Raw genomic sequence first — 12,912 nt, forward strand, 5'->3', positions numbered from 1 at the left:
ACGTGGCACATCCAATTTGTCAGCCTTAGGGCTGGAGACTGAAGGACTGGGGTTGGGGGTGGAACCCTCCCATCTGCCCTGCCTCTCATGCCATTTTTGTGAGTTCTTTGCCTCCACAGACACCCCTGGGTCTTTTTAACCCTCTCTCATGGCGTTTCTCTCCTGCTCCAGATCTCTCAGTGGCTCCCATGTAAGTGAGCGATGAATTAGTTAACTGTTCGGTCCCAGATCTGAGAATCCTCAGGGGCCAGAGCTGTGTTTTCAGGATAAACAGTCTGCCTCCCACACATATGGCCTCTTGTTTAAAGAATGTCTAGTTGATTTTGTACTTAATAAAATAAAACTTCACTTCAGAGCATTGCTGCCCACAAACCAGGGAATTGGAGGAATTTTTTGACATTCAGAGGTTGGCAACAGAATGCCCAGAGCCCTCTGAGATCCCACCCCTCCTGCCTGTCCAGCTTTTAGGCTGCACCTCCCCCTGCTTGGGTGCACAACCAATTCTCACCATTTGTTAGCTCTGGTCCAGTGGATCAAAGGGGCCATCACTGGGCTCTAATGCCAGGTTCTTGGCTTGGATCTGGAACCCCAGGAAGGCATCCATCGGCCAGGGTCCAGAAGGGGCAGACCCTGCTGACAGCTGCAGGCCTGGGCCAGGCTCTCACAGGGAGTAGATGGGTCCCATGGCATGTGCCCATGGAGTGGGCTCCTCCCCTTCTCCCCAATGGTGGGTTGGCATTGCCAGTGCTGGATGTGACCGTGGGTATAAGCATCTGGGGCTGCTGGGACAGACTGCAGGGTAGAGGGTATAGAGGGTGTTAGAAAAGGCCAAGGGCAGTAGAAGAAAAAAGAGACAAAGGGAGGAGGGAGGTGGTGAGCGGAGATGCCCAGGAAGAAGGTACCAAGCCACTTGGTTCTTTGCTACAAACCAGCTCAGCCATCAATCTCACAGAACAGGAAGCCACGGGGGATGCAAAACAGTAGACCGCCGGCACTGAAAGAGACCCTAGATACCAACCACTTCTTCTTCTTCTTTTTAATTTTTTTTTTACCACTTCTTTTGAAGACATGATACCAGACACCAGGTACTTCACAGTCTAGCTGGAGAGCAGACATCCATGCATGAAGTAGCTATTTTGACAATGTGCAAACTCAAACCCGAGGGGTCAGGCAGGCAATATATTAGATTCTCTGAGATTTCCCATGTGGACAATCATGTTGTCCACAAATAGAGTTTCATTTCTTCCTGTCCAATCTGTAAGCCTTTTATTTCTCTTTCCGTTACTGCACAAGCTAGGTACCCCCCACCACCCCCCGGCAACGTTGAAGAGGCATGGGGTAGGAGCAGACATCCTCACCTTGTTCTCAGTATTAGGGGGAAATCTTTCAGTCTTTCACTATCTAGTATGCTGTTAGCTGTAGCTTCTTTGTAGATGCTTTTCATCAGACTGAGAAAGTTCTCCTTTAGTCTGAGTTTGCTGAGAATTTTTATCATGAAGGGGTGTTGATTTTTTTTTTTCTTTTGGCTCCTCTGTGGTTTGTGGCATCTTATTTCCCTGACCAGGGATTGAACCCAGCAGTGAGAGAGCCCAGTCCACTGGACCACCAGGAAATTCCCCTGAATTTTGTTAAATGCATTTTTCTGTGTTATTTGCACTCACATTTCATTGGCAAGGCCCGTTATACCTGCCCCAAAGTGGCAGAATACCAGCTAGAGGCCACTGGTGGCAGCTGTGGCAACAGGCCGAGCCCTTGATCCTGCCAGGCTGAAGGTGGCCTGGAGGGCAGCAGGCTTCCTCTCCCTCCACTCAGACGGTCCAGCAACCTGCCCAGATTCAGCCAGCTTGTTGGATTTACCTAGGGTAGCCTTGTCCCTCCCACTCACCACCACCAGGGAAGGGTGCACCCAGGACCAACCTGCCTCAGAGGAGGAATGGATTACTCTGGCCTCTGGCAGGAATCAGGGCCCCACTCCTGGTCACTATACGAGTCCACAGACCTGGCTGCACTATGCCCTGAGGCTCCCATCATTCAAACTGGAAACGAAGATTCAAGAAAACTTAAGAATTTGCATAAGGTCCCCAACAGGTGAAGGCAGACCCAAACCTAAGTACTGAACCTCCAGTTCCCCGACCTCGCTTCCTTTAACCTACTGAGCTGGCCCAACACCCTGGACAGCGCCGGCACTGGCGCAGGCAGGAGGCCCGAGTGTCTGGGTCAGGTGCCCATGCGAGGACCCAGGAGGGGCCAACCTGGCGCAGCCAACGGGCAGGCACCTTCGCCCCCTGTTGGTTCAAAGGGTCAAGCCCTGCCCCCACCAGGCCCCGAGCCCGCTTTGAAGTGCTGATGCGGCCTGGAAGGGGCCACTTCACACCTCGGGCTCAGGATAAAGCAGTCGCTGGCCGCCGGCCCCCAGACGCGCCGGCGCTGCCATGGCCCAGTTCCTGTGCCCGCCGCTCTCTGAGTCCTGGATCCTCTCCGCGGGCTGGGACCCAGCTCGGCCGCCGCCGGCCTCCAACAGGGACTGTGGCTGCTCGCCCGCCTCGTCCCCGGACTCCTGGGGCAGCGCCCCGGCCGGCAGCCCCGTGTCTAGCCCCGGGAGGCCAGTCACCAGCGCCGCCCTCCGCGCCCCGACTGCGGGGAGGCGCGGCGCCCGCGGCAGCCGCCTAGGCAGCGGGCAGCGGCAGAGCGCCAGCGAGCGCGAGAAGCTGCGCATGCGCACGCTCGCCCGCGCCCTGCACGAGCTGCGCCGCTTTCTGCCGCCGTCCGTGGCGCCTGCCGGCCAGAGCCTGACCAAGATCGAGACACTGCGCCTGGCCATCCGCTACATCGGCCACCTGTCGGCCGTACTGGGCCTCAGCGAGGAGAGCCTGCAGCGCCAGCGCCGACGCCACAGCGACGCGGCGCTCCCTCGAGGCTGCCCGCTGTGCCCCGACGGCGGCCCCGCGCAGGCGCAGACGCAGATGCAGACTCAGGCGCAGGCGTGCGGCCCAGACCTGGGCTCAGCCGCCAGCGCCGTGGTGTCCTGGGGGTCCCCGCCCGCCTACCCCGGAGCTCTAGCGGCGCCCGAGCCGCGCGATCCGCCTGTGCTTTACGACGAGGCGGCGTGCCCGGAAGGGCCGGCGATGGAGCCAGGCCCCTCATCTCCGGTTAGTACCTCCTTCCCGCGCGGAGCTCCCTCCGGGCGCGGCGCAGTAGTGGATGGCGCTACCTACTGTTTCGCGCCCCCCGGCGCGCACTGCGGGGACCAGACCCCGTGCGGCTCCCCCACTGACGACCCGGCCTCGCCTGCTCGCCCTCCGGAGCAACAGAGTTGGTGTGCCCGGGGCGCCCGAGCGGCGAGGGGAGGGAGAGTACACGCAGGGGGCGGGGTCCCGCTCCCCGCCAGAGGCGCCCTGAAAGTGGAGCTCGCGAGGCGGACACCCACGCTCGGTGTCCAACGCTGAGGGCCTCGCTGTTCCCTCTCTCCTCAAGCTCTTTCCCGGCGACGTACTGGCCCTGCTGGAGACCTGGATGCCCCTCTCGCCCCTGGAGTGGCCGCCGGCCTGAGTAGTTGAAGTGACGGCGGACATCTGGCGCCCCGTTCTGTGAGCACCGACGCCTTTTTGGCCTCTGCGCCTTCGAAGAGGTCCCACTCCAGACTCCCTTTCCTGGAAGAGGGCACCGGCGATACTGGCATGGGCATTGCTGAAAGGGAGAGCCTGTCCCCACCCAGGACGGACTTCCCCAACCCCTCCCGTGATGGAGGGACCCAGAGGGTAGACACTTTGAGGCAGGCAGGAGGCTCTGCCTAGTACGTGTTTATTTATTTGTGAATAAATTTTGTGCTGGTGTCACTTGGCAAGTTCTTCTTTCTCTAGAGGGGCACAAAGCTCCCTTCCCCGCCTCCAAAGGACGTAGGAGAGTTGGGAGGGTTTCTTGCAGTCTTCAGACCCCAAAGCACACAGGCTCAGACCCCTTCCTCCTTTTCCCCAGCCCTGGCTTAGCACCTCCTGTTCCAGATGGGTTAGCCTGAGGGGGAGGAGATTCACTGGAGAAAGTGGCAGCGAGCGGAGTCTGTCCATCTTTTCTTTGAACCTGGTGGGGAGCTGAATAAAACCATGTATCTCTGTAGAAAATGCATTTCCATTAGTGCGTACTTGCTGTGCACCAGGTCCTTTACACATTTTATACCTAAGTAATCATTTTGCAGAAGGATAAGCCAAGGATCAGCACTCAAGCCTAGGTTTGACTTCAGAATCCGGGCTCTCAGCTCTGGTAGGGTTTTGCCAGCTCCATTCATTCTGGGGTCTTAGGGGACACCAGCTCCAAGGGCTCATTGCATGTGTCCCAAATCCTTATTCCCCTTGTGCTGGAGAGTTAGGCCTGGACCCTGGGATTTTCCCATCTCCCTTCACTCTAGTTTCTCTCCCATGTGGTTTAGAGACATGAAATAATATCAGTGGTCAGCCCCACGTTTAAGTAACTGTGACCTCCCAGAGGCCTGGCTAGGGTGAGATGAGAGGTCCATTGGTTGCATACAAATCCACAGAGCTGACCTGGAACCAGGCTTGGATTCAGGTTAGGGAAGTGCTGTGTGGGGAAGGGGAGCCTTGAGCCCTGAAGGAGCCTGGCCTCAGTCAGGGGGTCTGGTGAGCAGTCAAGCCTGGCGGGTGGTGAGGTGGGGTAAGCGGGTGTAGCCTCTCTGTCCGAGGGCTCCTCAGCCGTCTCTGGATACTCAGTTCTTCCCCTCTGCCCTGCTCAAGCATCTTTGAAATACTGGCCTTGGCATTTTTTTTTTTTTTTTGCGGTACGCGGGCCTCTCACTGTTGTGGTCCCTCCGGCCACGGAGCACAGGCTCCGGACGCGCAGGCTCGGCGGCCATGGCTCACGGGCCCAGCCGCTCCGCGGCATGTGGGATCTTCCCGGACCAGGGCACGAACCCATGTCCCCTGCATCGGCAGGCGGACTCTCAACCACTGCGCCACCAGGGAAGCCCCAGGCCTTGGCATTTTTTATAAGAGCTTTATTGAGATATAATTTATGTACCATAAAATTCACTTTTAAAGTACATAATTCAATGGTTTTAGTATATTCATACAGTTATGTAACCATCACCACTGTCTAATTTTGGGTCATTTTCATCACCCCCCAAAAGAGACCCTGTAACCATTAACAGTGACTCCCCATGATTCCGTTTCCCCACTCTCCACCCCAGCCAGCTCATCTGCTTTCTATCTCTATAGATTTGCCTGTTCTGGACATTTAGTATGAATGGAATCATATATCATGAGGCCTTTTGCATCTTGCTTCTTTCACTTAGCATCATATTTTCTCATGTATCGGTACTTTGTTTCTTTTTATTGCTCGATGCTCTTCCATTGTATGGATATACCACAGTTTATTTATCCATTGATATTGATAGGTTCGTTTTGAAACCACTTTGGAGATCATTTCCAGTGCTCTGGCCCAGGCCAGGAGGGGCAGTGATTCAGAGTGGGGTGGGGGGCTCACTGTGTATAATTCAGAAGCCCAGGCGCACCCTGCCCAGCGTTTGGCTGCAGAGAGTGCGATCCAGAAGCAGAGGCCCTGCAGGGGGCGGGACCTCACACCTTCGCTGATCCGCCCCCTTTCGCGCACCTCCACCCCCAACGCGCTCTCCCCTCCCAGAGCCCTAAGGAGCAGAACGGGAAGTCTTTTCCAGGACCTAGGCCAGTTTAGAAAATCTATTTACATGGCAAAGGCCCCGTGGTTTAGGACGGGGAATTAAAGTTATTAGCAAGTCTTTTCACAGATAAGTGGAGCTCATCGGCCAGCCCCCTCCCCTGCGGAGAGCCTCCCCTCGCTCTCCGAGCCCAGGAGCGGCCCACTGTTTATTAGCACCTGGGTGTGAATTTTCATTAGCACGTCCCTGTTAATAAGAGAGGTCTGGAGATGGGAAGGGGGCGCCTCCCACCACTCCCATGCCCCCACCCCCTTCCTGGGCTGGCCGCACTCACACCCACCGGGAGGAGGACTGTAAGCAGCGTCCAGGTAGGTGAGCCGTGGGCGAGTGGTCGCTCTCAGTTCTCTGCTAACCTGTGAGCTAACCCCAGTTAGCAGGACCATCTTGAGGATGGGCAGATAGATAAGGAAGAGGCTAACTAACACGCCCGTGCGGATATTCAGGGGCAGCGCTGGGACTGGGACGCGGGTGTGACTCTAGGGCCTGCCTGTGTGCTTCCCCGATGGTGCACTGCCTTTGCGACAGCTGAGCAAGGACAGAGGGTGCTGGGTGGCGCCTCACCTCACCTGGGGCTGGTCCAGAGCGGTCTGGGCACCGTCCTGCTAGAAGTGGGAGGAGGGGGAGGATGGCATCAGAGGCCTGGCCTGCGGATCCGCCGGCAGGCTGGTCGCCGCCAGTCAACAGTGCTGCCCTGCTTTCCGCCTTCGAAGCCCAAGGGGTCAGAAGCCACGTGGTGGAGAAACAGACATATATGGAGCAGCAATTTCAAGCCATTTTAGCCTCAGAGCCACAGGTGAGGCGGGCAGGTGGTGCTTATACCTATTTTACAGATCAGGACGCTGGAGCACAGAAAAAGTTCAAGGAATTTTCCACAAAGCTAGTACGCGGCTATTGGGGTGGGGACTATTGGGGTGGGGACAACGGTGGGTGGTAGTCGACAAATCCGGTCTTTGCCTTAGCCTGGCAGGCGAGTGTGTGAGCATGTTGGGGGTGTGAAATAAAGCTCCTAAAGCACATGGGCCACCAGTGCCGTTGCCAGCAGGGACCTGCCACTGCCTGCTGACCACACGTGTTGCTCCCGCCAAGACAGCTGTACTGTGTAGATGCTGATGCTGGACGGGCCAGTGTTTTAAGGAGGGGCAGCTAAGCTGATTGGTCGACATGCAAGACATTTATTCAAGGACACGCCACTTGGGTCACCGTATGAACCCAGGGGCAGAGGGAAGGGCTGGTGGTCATGAGTTGTCTGTATCGGCAGATGGCGGACTGTCCTGGTAGCAGGGCTGGAGAGCTGGGTGGGCAGGTGGTGCACCTGGAGGAGGGCCGTGCGTTGGCCATGCGTTGCTAAATAAACAGGTCCATCTGAGGGGCACATGGATGCCCCAGGATTCTGAAACACCCCCTACCTGGAGAACCAGGCTGGCGCAGGGCTGGGGAGGGAAGCGAGCCCTAACTGCAGAGCCCTTGTTTATCCCAGGGTGAGGCCAGGGCCACTTTGTCCACTCCCCCGCTCTCCCCCAGGGGCAGACCCTGCATTTGCACAACGCTGAGGGTAAGTGCCTCCTCAACTTTGTACCCCAGGCACTCATTTGCCTCACCCTAGTCCCAGCACTCCCCTGAGAAGACCCAAGGTTCTTGGTGCTGCTTCTAAGGGGCCCTTTCTCCCAGTGGACAAGGACCTCTTTGGGGCCACTGGCACAGCCCCAGTGGTGCACCAGCGCTAGTGCCCTGGATCCCCAGCCTAGTGCCCCCTGGGCCTCTTCTGCCCATCTTCTGGCACTTTGCCAGCCCTGGCTCCTTCTTCATCCCTCTGTGGGCCCCAGCACCTAAGGCTCCCTGTGAATGCCCCAGCCCTCTTCGCTCCCCCCACGCACACTAGGAAATGAGGAGGTGGCCTGGTGTTGGCTGCATGTGACTTTGGAAAGGGTGGACAGGGCACCTTCGTTGTCTCGGCCTGTTCAGCACCCCTCCTGCCTTCGTCCCTTGCGGCCTGTCATTTTCTTTTCTCCAGACAGCTCCCCCTTCCTTAGTTTGGGTGGCCATGACGTCCATGCCCCTCCAGGGATGGGCACGTGTGCAGGCTGGCAAGGTCGTCACGGTGAGTGGTTCAGGCAAGTGACCACATGCAGGCCGGTGAGGAGCAGGCTCAGGACTTTGCTGGAACCATCGAGAAAGGGACACTCACTGTGGGTGCTGTTGGTGGCCATGGTGCCGCCCAAGCAGAGGGCCTACCTGGAAAGGGAGTCAAAACTGAGAGGCGGAGAAGGATTCCTGCTCTTATCCAACACCGGGGTCCAGCCACACGGAAAGCATTACGCCTGGACTTTTACACTATATGAGCCCACAAATTCCCCTTGTTGCTAAAGTTAGTTTGAGGTGGGTTTCTGACTTGCTGTTGAAAAAATCCATCAGGATTTGATACAGGCTGTTCCAAGCTGTGTAACCTGAGTGTCAGTTTCCCTCTCATGTAAAATGGGGGTAATGATATCTACATTTCGCAAGGCTTATGTGAAAAATACACAGACCATGGTAGATGCCCCGTAAATGTTAGTTCCCCGTCACATTTAGGTGGCGTGTAAGGCCAAGACTATCATCCTAAGTTTTCCTTCCTCATGCTGCCACCATGCCTACTGTGGAAAAGGATTGTTGTAGAAGTTGTTTTTGCTGCTGTGTTTTCATTCCCATCTGGGGGAGGCCAAGGGGCAGAGTGTCTCAGGCGGGGACCTCTTCATCCAGGGGACATTCAGCTATAGTCAGTATCAGCACCATGAGGGCGGTGTCGTGCCAACAAAGAGTGTGTGTGACCCAGGGGAGAAGGTGGATGGGGATACAAAAGCAGCTGCGGTCACAAAACAATGCAAGCGTTTGGCCTTGGTGGGCGGTCTTGGGAGAGGGCCGGAGGCACTAACCGCTTGCAGTTCTCAAAGATACCACACGGTGTCCTCGGAGAGGCAGACGTAGGCCTTGAGCTGCAGGGGACTCCTCCACCCAGTTTTCCTGGGAAGGGCAGTTTCTAGAAAAGAAAAAGGCACCTCTCCGCCCTCTTCCTGTGCCCCCAGGTCCCCCAGCCTCCTCTAGGGTTCCCAGACCAGAAGGCAAGAGGCAGTAGTGGCACAGTTCCTGCCTGCCTCCTCACCTGCTCCTACTTTGCCTCTCACACCTGTGTGACCTCAGGCAGTCACTCAACCTCTCTGAGCCTCAGCCTCTCCAAACTGATTTCATAAGGTTATGAGACAGCAAAGAGGGAAAAGAAGTAGGCGGAGAGAAAAGGAGGCCACACAGTAGCTGGGGTGGACTGGGCATCTTACTCATTTGAACACAGTGGCTCCTGGTCCTATGAGGCAAGTGGTCCTCACAAGGCCTGGGACTCTGGCTGACATAATTGCCTGGGCCCTGCTGGGGGTCTGGACTGGGTGGGAATGAAGGTTACACACCACAGCAGCTTTGGAGTCTGGAGACAATATCGCTGTTTATTTAGGTGACACATCTGCCCGCCTGAGGATTCCGACAAGTGGCTTAGTGGTTGAAGGCCCCCCAAACTGGGCCTCTCCCCTTGCTGGCTCTGCAGAGGTCCCAGACTGCAAGTCTAGGCCCCTTAGGCCTACTGAGCTGCAGCCCTTTGTCACTGTGTCTCTTGACCTCACAGCATTCCAGGGCAAAGCCTGCCTGCTGCCAACCTTTTCAGAGAGGCCAGGGCAGCAGCCCTGTCACTTCTTGAGGTTCTCTCTTTGGAGAAGCGAGGAATACCTCTGAAGCCGGGTCCAGTGCTCCTGTTCTTTCACCTTGTTCTTCACCAACTTCTGAAACCTGTGGGCCACACAGTTGATGAGAGGAACCTGCTTTGCGCTGTGTTCCCCCCACCCTTCCAGGGGCTCCTAGGTCCCCAGGGCAGACCCTGACCACCCTGGGCTGATATAAGAAACTCTCCAAATGACACATCTGCTTCCTGTCTGTGTTCTCAGCACTCAGCCTGGTGCACAGAAGGCACTCGTAACAGCTTTACTGAAGGAACAATATAGGTCTAGCATCCTAAACTAGGAAATGTACAGTGATAGGAGGCATGGTGAATTTACAAACTAAAAGTCTGTTTGCAGGACCAACGTTAAATACATCCGAACGCCAATCGTTACATTTAACAAACATTCCTTGAGCATCTACTAGTGACCGGCACTGGTGGACGTGTTGGAAAGATCAAAGTGACTAAAACAGCCGCCCCTCCCCCCAGTTTAGTAAGAGGGACAAGAGGAAAAGAACATTTGTAACAGGAGGCATTTAAGAGCAATAGAGGTAAAGTGCAGAGAGGAGCGCTCCCTGCTTGGGGAGTGCTCTCAGAAGATAAGATTTTTGAGTTGAGTTTAAAAAAAAAAAAAAAAAAGTTTTTAAAAAAATAACAAATAAATGCATAGTCAGTGTGGAAGAATCAGAGAAGCCCAGGGTCACCCCTCATTCTGCACTTCGAGCTGGCCACTGCAAGCAGGCAGGAGGAGGCCTTCATGCTGGGGAGAGATGCAGGCTGCTGCCAGCTTTCCGCCTCTGGTGCCTGAGTGAGCGACGTTTTAAAAAATGTTTAAAAGCTTAGGGCAAACGAGAAGGGACCCTTTTGTGGGGAAAGACAAGGACTGCAGTTTTTTGCGGCTCTGCCTATGGGACAGGCATATGGAGATGTCTGGTACACAGTGCATTAAAGCATTTTTTTTTTAACTTAAAGAAGTAACCTATGCTTTGCTTTAAAAAAAAAAATCAAGGATACAAGTGAGTATACAATTAAATCTCCTTCTCACCTCAGATCCTTATTTTCTGTTCTCAAAGCAACTGTAATTAACACCTCCTTATAAATCCTTGAATACTGTTCATACACACAAGTACAGACATGCATATAATCTTTTTTAAAATTTAAATGCAAGTGTGCAACACACTGTTGTGCCGTCTGCCTTTTTCACTGAAAATGTATCCTAGCAGTTGCTTCCAGGAGGCACTCAGATCTGCCTTATTCTCTTTCCCTATTGATGACGCTTGGAGATTCCAGTATGCAGTGTATGTGTGTATATGTGTGTGTTGTGGGGGGAGCGGATGGGCAGGGGGCAGGCAGAGGGTGTGCAGGTTAGAAACTCAGGCCTTGGCCCCTCACTGCTTGTGTGCAAACCCAGCTACTTCACTTATAAGGTGCTGACCCTGGATGGGCAATTTGACCTCTGTCTTCCTCGCTGTACTGTGGGGATGATAATAATCATAGTAAGAAACAAGATATGCCACAAAGTACTTAGCATAGTACCTGGCACACAGTAGGTGCTCAGTAAAGGTTAATTTTTTTTCATTTTTTAAAATTGAAGTATAGTTGATTTACAATGTTGTGTTAATGACTGCTGTACAGCAAAGTCAATCAGTTATACATATATACATTCTTTTTTAAAATATTCTTTTCCATTATGGTTTATCACAGGATTTTTTTTTAATATTCATTTATTTATTTAGGCTGCCCCGGGTCTTAATTGCATAACGCTGACTTCTTAGTTGCAACATGCATGTGGGATCTAGCTCCCGCAGGAATCAAAACTGGGCCCCGTGCATTGGAAGTGCGGAGTCTTACCCGCTGGCCTGCCAGGGAAGTCCCTATCATAGGATATTGAATATAGGTCTCTGTGCTATATAGTAGGACCTTGCTGTTTATCCATTCTATATATAAAAGCTTACATCTGCTCACCCCAACCTCCCACTCCATCCCTCCCCCAACCCCCTCCCCCTTGGCAACCACCAATCTGTTCTCTATGTCCGTGATTCTGTTTCTGTTTCATAGGTAGGTTCATTTGTGTCATATTTTAGATTTCACATATAAGTGATATCATATGGTATTTGTCTTTCTCTTTCTGACTTACTTCACTTGGTATGATATCTCTAGTTGCATCCACGTTGCTGCAAATGGCATTATTTCATTCTTTTTTATGACCGAGTAGTATTCCATTGTATATAGGTACCACATCTTCTTTATCCATTCATCTATCGATGGACATTTAGGTGGTTTCCATGTCTTGGCTATTGTGAATAGTGCTGCTATGAACATAGGTGCATGTATCATTTTGAATTATAGTTTTGTCCAGATATATGCCCAGGAGTGGAACTGCTGGATCATATGGTAGCTCTATTTTTAGTTTTCTGAGGAACCTCCAAACTGTTGGCTGCACCAATTTACATTCCCACCAACAGTGTAGGAGAGTTCCAGTAAAAGTTAATTATAAGAATACTATTGCTGCTGCTAAATAAGTGGAAGTAAAATTGCTGGGCAGAGGGGTCAGGACAACATGGAATCAGTGAGCGACCAGTCAGGAGGCAGCGCATAGATGGAACTAGGGCAAGTTTTAAAAGGAGGACTGAAAATAAAGTCATTAGTCTGTTCAAAGAAGACGTGGGTGACTTTTAAAATATAATGTTGGAGTGTAGAAGGGCTTTCTCTATAATCTAGTAATAAATAATGGCTAACCTTTACTGAATGTGCCAGGCAATGTCCTATGAGGAGATAGGACTGTCACTGGTTTACATATGAGGACACTGAGGTTTGACCTGTCACACAGCTAGAGGCCCTCTCTACCCCCCATCGCACTGCAGACGTGCACCCTGCATTTGAGGCTCTTTACAACCGCCCCTCAGCAAAGCCTAAGGGAGAAGATGGAAAAATACCAAACTTCTGTTTGGCTAAACAAGCAACCAAAATTACTCCTATCCAAAGACAAAGCAGGAAAAATGATTCACAACATATTAACAAAGAACTCTTAAAATCAAAAGAAAATGAACTCACCCGTAAGAAAAAGACCCAGGTGGCGTCACAGAAGGAGAGAGAGAAACATACAATAGATGTAACACAAAGATGTTCAACCTTGTTAATTTCCAAATTAAAATAGTAATGAGCTATCAATTTTTATCCCTCATTTCTTGGCCAGTATGGGGAAGAGGTGGGGATGCAGAGTGAATCCACCGTCTCTGAAGGGCTGGTGGGTACAACTATCCCAGTTCAAACATGCCTACCCCATAACTCTGAAAGTCCACCTCTAATTTACCCTACAGAAATACTAGGAAAAACTCACAAAAATGACTGGTTGAGGATGTTGTCTGGGAAAGTGGGGCCAGAGTGACACCCATGGTGAGTCTGCAGTGGGCTGGGGCGCAGATGGGAGAAGAGGACACAGGAGTGGGGTGTGGACTGATTGCTGGGAGCC

General features: G+C 53.1%; 2 protein-coding genes across 2 annotated transcripts in view; one reads left to right on the forward strand and one right to left on the reverse strand.

Annotated features, from left to right (window-relative positions):
• Nucleotides 1-2,432: 2,432 nt before the first annotated feature.
• MESP1 (mesoderm posterior bHLH transcription factor 1) lies at nt 2,433-3,677 on the forward strand (the record flags this gene model as incomplete). Its single annotated transcript, XM_079699971.1, has 2 exons — nt 2,433-3,149; nt 3,475-3,677. The coding sequence occupies 2 exons, from the start codon at nt 2,433-2,435 to the stop codon at nt 3,547-3,549; spliced, it is 792 nt and encodes a 263-aa protein (XP_079556097.1). The 3' UTR covers nt 3,550-3,677.
• A 5,734-nt stretch (nt 3,678-9,411) lies between these two features.
• Nucleotides 9,412-12,912, reverse strand: part of WDR93 (WD repeat domain 93) — a gene marked incomplete at its 3' end in the record, with an annotated part of 43,425 nt that continues 39,924 nt past the window's right edge. Inside the window, exon 17 of the mRNA XM_079699044.1 lies at nt 9,412-9,511. Within this exon, the coding sequence (XP_079555170.1) occupies nt 9,412-9,511 (100 nt within the window). The remainder of the gene's footprint in view (nt 9,512-12,912) is intronic.

Source organism: Hyperoodon ampullatus (genome assembly GCF_949752795.1).
Source record: "Hyperoodon ampullatus genome assembly, chromosome: 3".
Classification (NCBI taxonomy): Eukaryota; Metazoa; Chordata; class Mammalia; order Artiodactyla; family Ziphiidae; genus Hyperoodon; species Hyperoodon ampullatus.